The 10,454-nt window shown below is 42.2% G+C and overlaps 1 protein-coding gene across 1 annotated transcript; it reads left to right on the forward strand.

Moving 5' to 3' along the window:
* The first annotated feature begins 409 nt into the window (after positions 1-409).
* On the forward strand, positions 410-6,162 carry CFL2 (cofilin 2). Its single transcript, XM_051806299.1, has 4 exons — positions 410-574; positions 2,020-2,327; positions 2,427-2,503; positions 2,595-6,162. The coding sequence occupies exons 1-4, from the start codon at positions 572-574 to the stop codon at positions 2,705-2,707; spliced, it is 501 nt and encodes a 166-aa protein (XP_051662259.1). The 5' UTR covers positions 410-571; the 3' UTR covers positions 2,708-6,162.
* The last annotated feature ends 4,292 nt before the right edge of the window (positions 6,163-10,454 follow it).

Below are 10,454 nucleotides of genomic sequence, written 5' to 3' on the forward strand. Positions count from 1 at the left end.
GCCGCGCCAAGCCCGTGCCTTTAGAGCAGCAGAAAGCACCTCGGCCCGGGGAGCGGAGCCGGGCGGGCGGTGCGGGGCAGGGCGGGCAGCGGCGGCTCAAAGCGGCCGCGCCGCCATCGAGCCCCGGCCTGACGCGCCCACCGGCTGCTGGAGCTCCGCGGCCGGCGGAGGGGCCGCACTGCCCTCCCAGCATCCAGGCCGCACCGCCGGGGCAGGCCCGCGGCCGGCCAGGGGGACGCCCGGGGCTGGGGGCACAGGCTGGAGCACCCACAGTGCAGCACCAGCCCTGCCCGCGCCGCGCGGGCGGCCGAGCGACACCGCACGGCCGGCGGGCCCAGCCCGGCTGGCCCGGCCCTGCCCGGCCCTGCCGCGCGGGGGCTGGCCCAGCGCGGCCCGGCGGCGGCACGTGGTGGCGGCGCGGCCCATGTGACCGGCCCTCCCCGGCCGCCGCGGCTCATCCCCCGCCCGGCCGAGTCCCCGCCCGCCTCGCCCCCAGCGCAGCGCAGCGCTCTCTGCGTGCAGCAGCCCCGCACCGCAGGCAGCAGCCGCCGCCGCCCCGGGACCCGGCGCCATGGTAAGGGCGGCGCGGCGCGGCCTGGCCCAGCGGGCGGGGAGGGCGGCGGAGGCGGCCCGGCGGGGCCGAGTGGGGGCCCAGCGGGGCTGAGCGGAGCAGGCTGGGCCCGGCGCGGCCTTCGGCGGCCATTTTAGTCTAATTTTAGCCGGGTGCGGGGGGAAGGGGCGGCGGGAGCGGCCGCGGGGCAGCGGCGGGCGGCGGGCGGGCCGCGGCGGGGCCGGGGAGCGGCCGGCGGGCCGGCCGGGCGGCGCAGCGCTCCCTGCGGCACCGCCCGGGTGTGCGAGTGCCCCGCGGTGCGGGCCGGGCGGGGCGGCGGGCCCGGGGAGGGGGTCCCGCACCCCTCCCGCGGTGCTGCGGCCGCCCGGTGCCCAGGCCCGAGGGGCGGCCGGGCGGGAGCGCTGGGGCCGGGCGGGGGTGTTGGCGCGCGGGGCGGCGGGACGGCCGTCCGTGCCCGCCGGCGGGGGCCAGCCCCGCGAACAAAGCGGGAAGAGGGGCAGGCGGCGCCCCCGGGGACAAAGCCGGCGGCTCCCTGTGAGCCGCGCACCTGCCTTCCCTCCCTGGGCAGCCTGCGCTGGCAGCGCCCGCCTCGGCAGATGTAATTGTTGGACCGAGAGCAAGGGCGCTGCAGATGGGCTGAGCTCGCTCGCTCGCTCACTCGCAGTGGGGTTTGCTAAATTACTTGCCTTTTGCCTTGAGCTCCCCGTTTGCCCTGCTGGTTTTTTGTTTCCTTCCTGCTCTAGGCTCGTGTTTTGAACAGCTTCTGAGCCTTATGGGGAGCTGTACAATTGTAACGATTGTAAAATTATAACAGTTTTTTTTATATGAAGGAAGAGCAGTCAAACAATAATCTCGCAGCAGTATGAAGTAAAATTCGGGAGTTCTTAAGGCGTGGTGTTGAAGCTGACACAATGCAGAAAACATTTCTGTTGCTTGTAGGGCCTTACCTCACCCAACAAAATGAGAGTCATGATAATGCTGGATGTGAGCTGCTGCTGTAACGTTTGTTCCACTGAAAAACCAAAAAACCAAACCCCCAAATGAATGACCCCTCTCTCATCCCAACCCAAAATTATAAACTCCTCCCATATGTTCAGTTCTTACCCCCATCCCTATTCATCCCCTCCCCCCAGATAAGCCAAATGCATGATAAGGTAAAGGAAAACTGCTTGAGTAGTACAGTTGTGTGCCTAGTTGTATGATATTGCTATCCATAATTGCAGCTGAACATGCTGAGATCTGCAACAAGAAACTACCAAATATATACCTCCTTTATATCTTCTGCTCCAATCCTGCAAATACTCTTAAATTTGTAGTGTGTTCAGGTTGAGTATACTATTTTTATTCTTATGAGGGCAGACAGACTTTTATCAGCACTGTGGGCTATCGCCTCTTCTAGCAAGTGTTAATTTTGCTGTTTGAATTATTCCTTTGATCTCATTTTACAGGCTTCTGGAGTAACAGTGAATGATGAAGTCATAAAGGTTTTTAATGACATGAAAGTAAGGAAATCTTCAACCCCGGAAGAGATTAAAAAAAGAAAGAAAGCTGTTCTCTTCTGCTTAAGTGATGACAAAAAACAAATAATTGTAGAGGAATCAAAGCAGATATTGGTTGGTGACATTGGAGATACTGTGGAGGACCCCTATACAGCCTTTGTGAAGTTGCTACCTTTGAATGATTGCCGATATGCTTTGTATGATGCCACATATGAGACAAAGGAATCTAAGAAAGAAGACCTGGTATTTATATTCTGGTGTGTAAAAGCAAAGCTTGCTGTTAAAATTGAATATCATGGAGCTACCACTGGATGACTGAATAACTGTTTTGTTGTGGTTTTCTTCTTTTTTTAAAGGGCTCCTGAGAGTGCACCTTTAAAAAGCAAGATGATCTACGCAAGCTCTAAAGATGCCATTAAAAAGAAATTTACAGGTACTGACCTAAAAATGTTTTGCTCATTAATTATATTGGCATTTAGATGTAGAGGTTCTCACAAGTACATTGTTGTCCGTCTGTCTTTCAGGTATTAAACATGAGTGGCAAGTAAATGGTTTGGATGATATTAAGGACCGTTCAACACTTGGAGAGAAATTGGGAGGCAACGTGGTAGTTTCACTTGAAGGAAAACCCTTATAAAAAGACAGACAAGTGCCATCTGGATCTAAGGAGCTTCCATTTCTGCAGCTCGTTCAATTGGAATAGTATTAGTCTCCCCATCCCCTCCCCTCCTCAAAAAATAAGTCCCTTCCCTACTGCCCTGAAGGAGATGTCATTGTTAAGCAGCCTACCAGTGATTGCCATTAGACTGTTTAATCCTGGTAGTTTTATGTAGGATCCAAGGAATGCTTTCACGTCATACTCTTAGCCAAAACTGACGTTGCAGGCATTCCTTGCAACATGTACAATGAATGTGATAGTTAATGTAAATAGTCTAGCAGACAGCAAAGGGTAAGCTAATTGAATGCCTTGAAAGTATTGTCCACTGGTCGGATGGTAGACTCTATACAGTATTACTTACAGTTGCACTTGATTGCAGTTCCATGAGGCTCTTGTGCATTCATACACCTCACCTGCCTTGACAAGCCTATTTTTGTGACATGGCAGCACACAACACTATGCATTTAAAGCACTTTTTTGTAATATGTTTGACCCGCCCCCTCCCAAAGGAATGCCAATTAAGTTGCTGTAACTGTGTCATCAGATTATTGTAGTACCTCAGTTTCATTCCTGTTACATGCATATCTTTATAAATGAAGTAGCTGTTACGATGCCTTTTGTTTTCCATTGAATGTACACTACTGAACAGGAGTAGAAGTTATCTGTTTACCATGTGAGTCTTGAAACACTAAAGTTTTGTAAAACATCAGTCATGGTGGCAATTTCTGTATTAAAAAGAGCCTTAAATGGAACATTGTTTTTTGAGATCAAAAATTGGCCACGTTGCAATAAAACTTGTGGCTTATTACAGAACGTTGCCTTGTTTTCATTGGAAAATATAGTTTTTAAGTGTTTAAGCATATTTCAAATAACTTCTGTGGAAAGTATTGTAAAGGTAAACAATCATTAATCTCATCTTAAATAATGCAAGTTTTTAATACTGATTTAGGCACTGCTTTACAAATCTTTGTGTCTCTGTTCTGACCGTTCGATAAAGGACCTGCTCCTAGTTTACCGTTCAAGTAAAGAAGCTACCACTACTGGAGACCATTATTTCCATGAAACACTTGTGTCAGAAATGTAAAAATACGAAGTAATTAACCATGCAGTGTGTTTCATACCTGAATGCTCTTAAAGTTCTACATGCCAGAGTAAAACCTTGCACGAGCTCGACGCCTTTTTCGGTAAGATGATGTGTAATGACAGTTATGTGCAGAGTATGAAGCCAGGAAGGAATTTTTGTTTCTCAAGTGTTGCAGTTAAGACTGACTTGGTACAAGAAATAGCCTAAATGAACCGTTCTACTTGTTAGCTTCTATGTAAATAGAACTGGAAAGTGTTTGCCACTACTGAGGCTTGCATTGGGGACGTGTTTTGGCTGGGAGCCAAATAATGCTCTCCTTATAGAGAATTTGATCTGCTCTGTGTGAGCAATCCTCCGTTAGCCAGAGCTATTTATGGCAAACACATGCTTTTGTATCTTGTCATCGTTATCCACAAATGGCAAAACTGGACATGATTCTCCTGGTATGCGTAAAGGAGTGCTGTTAGGCAGCCACTGGCAGCTGAACTGTACATGCTGCTAGAAGGAATGCTCTTTATCATTACCTTATTTTAAAAAGTTGGTAGAGTAGAACTGCGGAACTTTTAAATATGGGCCCTTTATGTTCAGTCCATAACCCCTCTTTCAACAAGGAAGTAGATGATAATCCAAAATTTCTTTTTATATAGTTTAAATAACCTAGTGGTGCTGTGTTTAGGCTCTCTTGTCCTGTAGAACTTTAAGACTTTGTTTCAGGCTTCTGGCTATCCCTATGACTTGCACACCTCATTGTGTTAGCTGTTCTATGTAGACGAAACTTTACTAGAATTTAACTAAAAAGGCATGATGACCACTGACTTACTAAGTGTATTAATGAGTCTTGGTTTTGTTCTACAAAACTCTCCTTTCAGGTACCTTTTAAGGGTGAGAAGTAACTGATGGTATGCATGTTGTCTAGATAAAAAACCCCTAACTTTTTATTTCTCAAAATAGTCTATTTCTGATCATTCATGTTGTGTGCAAAGCCCAGTTCAATGTAAAGATCTTTGTGCTTTATGTTTGACTTGAGTTCAGTACAGTAAAATGCAATTATCTTTTAACTGATTTTTCACAATGGATAAATTGCTTCTTTAGAAAAAGCCAAAATGGAAAATGTTAAATTTTAATAAACCATTCGAATTTTCACTTTAGACAGTAAACTTTTTTTAAGCAGTACTGTGTTTAAATTTATTGTTTGTCTCTGCTGCAAACAGTCTGGAAAAACGTCTGTGGCTTCTCAGTTGAATATTAAAGGTTACTTTTTTTTTTTATTTAAAGTAGTTTAGGTGTATATTCACTCAGTCCAAGTAGCTATGAAATTGAAGCACAAATTGTATTTCTGTAAGATTCCTACCAAATTAAAGTTTTGGATCCAAAAGGATCAGCCTGCCTTCAGTTTGTTCTTGAAATGACTTACTGACTGACTGATGAGGGGTCCAATTCAGATGGCTTGGCTTTAAAAGAAACAAACAAAAATGAACACAAACCAAACAAAAACCAATAAAGTGCTACAGAACTGTTACTGTTTGAATTATATAAAGCAAATGAGAGACAGCTGGCATCTGTTCCAAAATGGTTTGTCAGCTGTTGTTTTCTGTCATTATGCAAAATGGTGAGGGCCTCATTGTGATCGAGAAGTGGAGGAAAATCCTCTCAAGTTGAATATCTTCTGTGTATCTCCGTGTAGACGTGACTTTCGGTATCTTGGCTTCAGTTATTTTATTGATAAAGAAATGTTAAATAAAATTTTCATGAGAGTAGCTTGTGCAGAAATGGCATTTTTCTTCTAAAAAAAGTATTTCAAAGCCAGCAGTTATTCTGTTTGATTTGGTAAATCCTGGAAGAGGTATAGGCATATGGGTTTGATTTCTCCAAAAAGGGAAATCAGTCCAAGACTAGAGTGTGTAGGTGAGGTTTATGCTTGTGGCGATTTTTGAAATGGAAAGCTTAAATTTACACGGACTTGAGTGTAAGAATCGCTCCTAGTCACATCGTGAAGTGGATTTTGAGTATGTTCAGTTAAAACCCAAAGTGTTTCTCGAAGTAGAAGAGTGTTTTCCTGCTGTAGCATTCCCTTGAGTGATGGAATACAGCAGTTGCCACAATTTGATAATAAGCTTTACTCTTTTATGCCAATTCCAGTATAAACCAAATTTTCATTGTCTGCCTATTTTTTATAAACTTCTGTAAGTTCCTCTTAGTTTGTGGTGGCGAGTTAATGATTGTAGAGTGAAAACATGGCACTAATGGTGGATCAAAGATCATCAATGTAGCACCTGTCTATGAGTATTGAATTTCTTTGAAATATTTCTGATTTTGAAAATCTGGTATAAATAAAGTTAATTTAAATGTCTTCAGTTGTTGAGTTTGTTTGTGTGCTGGGCAGCACTTACACTAATCTCTTTGCTATTGTCTTCGGATTGGGAGCAGCCTAGACACTGAAAGGAGAAGTGGTGGAATAGCTGGATTTTCATAACAGGTTTCACCTGCCACACATTCAGTTCAATACCCAGCTGTAGCAAAAGCCAGCACCAGTGGCTCTGGAGATGGCTATAAAGAAGTTTTCAGTGCGTTAGTGCTGGATAACCTTTTTCTTTTGTTGGATCCTGGCACACACGTTCACAAAATTAGATTAAATTAAAAAAAAGTATGTTTATGCTGACAGGTCATTTTTTAATACTGGGAAGAAAGTGAACTGATGCAGTCTGAAAAAGGTGACTTGATGAAGAATGATAAAAAGATTATCCTTTTGGTATCTCTTGTTAAAAGTAAAATTTCTGAGATCTAGGAATTGATTATCTGGAAGAGAATTAATTTTGTAAACAAAGCTGTCTAGAAACAGCTTCACTGGATTCTCTGGAGAAGGCAGACTTTTACACTGTACATTAACAATCTCTTTAGTGTTTACCTAACATAAACTTTCTATGTGACTATAGGGGGCATATGTGAGAATATGCATTAAAAAAGAATGCAAGGTGTCATTTTGAAGTTTTTTAATACGAATTACTGCTTAGTTAAAAAAATATTCTATTCTTTCAAAATCAATATCCAGTGCTTGATACCCTATTGAATTTGGACATTTCCCTGCCCCACCTCCCATGCTGTTAAATCTGCAATAACCCCCATACATCTTACTCTTCCTTTCTTTGTTTATCTGTGCATTCTACTAATGACATCTGAAAAATAAATACTACAGTAAAAATTAAATCCTTTCATAGGAAAGTCAAATAGGTAACATAATCTATGTTGTTTGATGATTTAATAGAATTGTCTTTTTATATTGTAAAGCTTACAGAAAAAAATATGTGCTAATTTGGAGGCACAGTAATTTTGACAGTCCTAGAATTCTGTGATTGTCTTTTTAATATCTCATTGTAGGTTGATGTTTCTATTGTCACCTTTGCATCATAGTTAAATAGAAAATGATTGGAAAAGAAACTTGAAGGTCCTGCTGATTATTTTTAAAAGTTTCTAAATGTCAATTCAAAATAATACACAAACTTCAATTTCCTGCTGTAGCTTAATTTTTATTCTTGTGTGAACAAGCTTAGGAATGTATGTGTAGCTGTAATCATGCCTCTCCTCTTCCACCTCTTTATTTTTAAAAACAGCTGTGTCACTGCAAATCCCTACCATCTGCCCGCCATCTTCTGTAAAGCTTTACGGACAATCTCCACTTGTACCTTTTAGTGTCTGTTTTTCCCCTCTCTTGTTTGTGATTGTAGGGGTTTGATATAGAAAAACTAACCGCTGTAATAAAAGCTCCTCGAAAGCTTTTCTATTATGCAGAAAGTTAAAAGCATCAGTTAGTCTCTGGCGAGCACAGCTGCAGGGTATACATTGGCTTGAAAAAAGAGATGTGATTTTGAGAACCAGTTTAGAGAGCCTTATTTGTGTCTGCTTCCTCTTAGTGGCAGCACTGCTTTCATCTGTGACCTTCTATTAAGGCTAATGTGAGAGCTAAGCTTTTCGTCCATTTTGGCTGTTTCAACAGAAAATGGAATGTGCATATAGAAACCAAGGTGCAGAAAGGCAGAGGAAGGCTTAGAAGCAGCAGTTTTCCATAGAGACCTGTACATCTGGTGGGGAGGGAAGGGGTTACAGCAGAGGATTTGTTTCCTTTTAATTTCAGCAGGAGCTTGCAGCTGTAAAGGCTGAGCTTATGTTATCTTTTGCTCTGCCTGAACATACTGATTCCACAGTCACTGTCTCAATGCTTTCATGCAATGAAACGTGAAAACACAGCTCTGTGTCAATGAAATGTGGTTTACTCCTACAAAAGCCCTGCTACAGCAGGGCTCTTGGTTAGCAATATCATATGGAGATATGCACCTAAGCTGCATTTGAACAATCCTTTAAAAATGTGTGGGTTTTGGTTACACCAAATACAGTAATTAAGCTATTACATGGGGGGTGAGAATGAATGGGTGTAGTTCTTAATTAGGTGACTGTGAGTGACAAATATAAGTCATGGTCATATTTTTGAATCTTAGCCCTGTTATTGAAGTGGGACTTAAAAGATGATACACTTCCTGGTCCACAGAATTCATTCCCTGCATACATTCTTTTAGGAAGCAGTAGTATAATTTTAGCTCTTCACCAAATATACTGATGCAGAATCTGTCACCCGAGGGCTTTTATTTGTCTGTGTTGATGAATTCCTTTTGTAGTGCTGCATTATTTCTCTGCATCCACACTTCAAAATCAGTTCCCAGAACTCTCCTTCCAAGTAACCAGAATTCCTAAACAATATTTATTCTGTGTGACTAAAGTAGAAAGGCATCTTGTAGAACACCCATAGGAAACAAATGCATGGCATTAGTCTGCCTGGCCACTGAGCATGTTTGGCCCTGCATGCCATCTCTGACTGTTGGGTTATTCTGATGAGAAGGTCAGATCATTGAGGTTTGTGTGCAACAGCCCAACACAGAAAATCTGTGGAAACAGAAAAAATGTCTTAATTTTGCTCAGATAAAGACTTTACAAGCTGACTGTGGTAACCACTTTTTAATGTTTTTTAATTAATTTTTTTTACCTGTTCTGACAAAACACCTGGCTTTGATTCTAGCTGGTTTTATCAGTTTAGTTTGACAGGTGCAATGGTTGGAAGTATCTTCAGGACAAGCTATATTTAGATATATAACCTTTTGATAAATCTGGCAGTTGATTTGATCTCATTATTATTTTAATTCAGTCACTTCAAATCCATTACAATTTTAACTGCCTGGAGTTCAGCATTGCCAATGTAATTCTCACAACACAGCATGGGCAACCTTTAAAAGTCGTCATCATCAAAATTATTAATAATATAAATCCATTTTATTTCTATTGCCTGGTCTCAGTTTTGCAAAGAGGATGACAACTCTCTTAAAAGTCAAGTGATCTTCCAGGGAGCTCCTGACTGAACACCTGCCATAGATCTTTGTGATAGGGTTGAAGGAGTGTTGGAGCATTCACATCAGAGCAGTTTGTTTTGCTTTCTTGCATAGCTAGATAAATTTTCTCTCCTGGAAGATGTTGAGGTCACTGTGGTATCAATGTTTTAAGTATTTCACTTTCTATTTCATTCTGAATAGAATGGGCAGATTGCAATTACAGCTTTTTCTTAGGGTAATACAGTCAAGCATCTCAGCTGTTAATTTTGTTTTTTTCTTCATTACCAGAAGGGAGAAAAGAATGCTTCTCATCCCACTGTGCAGCATAAGGCCAAAATACAGCACTCCAATTACATGCAGGTATCATGATTGTTTTCAGCTATTCTACCTGTTTTAGCAGGTACAAAACGTAATCTTGTCAAATGAGTTGTGCATTTGTCTTGGAAAACTCCAGAAAAGAGCTGTGGTAAAACAAAAGTCTGAGGATCTGGCACTCCGGCTCTGTCCCTGCAACACTTCCATAATATCATGAGGCTGTGTCTACTCTAGAATTTCTCTTTCGTTCCTGCTCTACCCTGCTTCAGAAGTCAGAATGTCTGACAGCCCAAGACAGCTTTGGAAACACTAGGACTATGGTTGCTGTAATACCAAAATATAAAGTTGAGATACTTCCAGTAATAGCTTTATGCACACCAGTTTCAAGAAGCATGTAGCTCTGTTATTATCTGCAGTTATCCTGTGTAAAAAGTAATAATGACACATAAAAATGTCTTTAACACTGATAGTAATTCAGAATCTTACATTAATTTAACAGCTGTTTTCTGTGGAAAATAGTAAGGGTAATATTTTACCTCTTTTTCTTTTTTTTTTTTTTTTCTAGCAATGGTGTTAATAACCAGTCTTTCTGTTGCAATACCAAACTGTGGGAAGATGAGAAGAGTTATTTCTCTTTGCATCAGCATCTTACATTGTGTGCAAATACAAATCCTTTCAGTTTCTTCTTAAAAAAGTGGTTGGATCACGTTCAGTGGTTAATGGACAAGAATATAGGATTTTTGTAAGTCATGTTTTACGGTATTAATATGAACATGCACATATTTTTGAGCTATGAGATCAAAACTACTAATTGCCAAAGGGCATATTTTGGGAGAAAAAATTAGTAACTTTTCAAAGCTTATATTTTTCTCTGCTAACACTTTATTTTTTATTCTTAAAGTTGCCTATTAAGATGTTTTTTCTTTTTTGTGAGTTACTTGCTTTTGGTATTCTC

The sequence above is a fragment of the Manacus candei genome, unplaced genomic scaffold (genome assembly GCF_025592945.1).
Source record: "Manacus candei isolate 608988 ecotype Guabito, Panama unplaced genomic scaffold, ASM2559294v1 h1tg000067l, whole genome shotgun sequence".
Taxonomy (NCBI): domain Eukaryota; kingdom Metazoa; phylum Chordata; class Aves; order Passeriformes; family Pipridae; genus Manacus; species Manacus candei.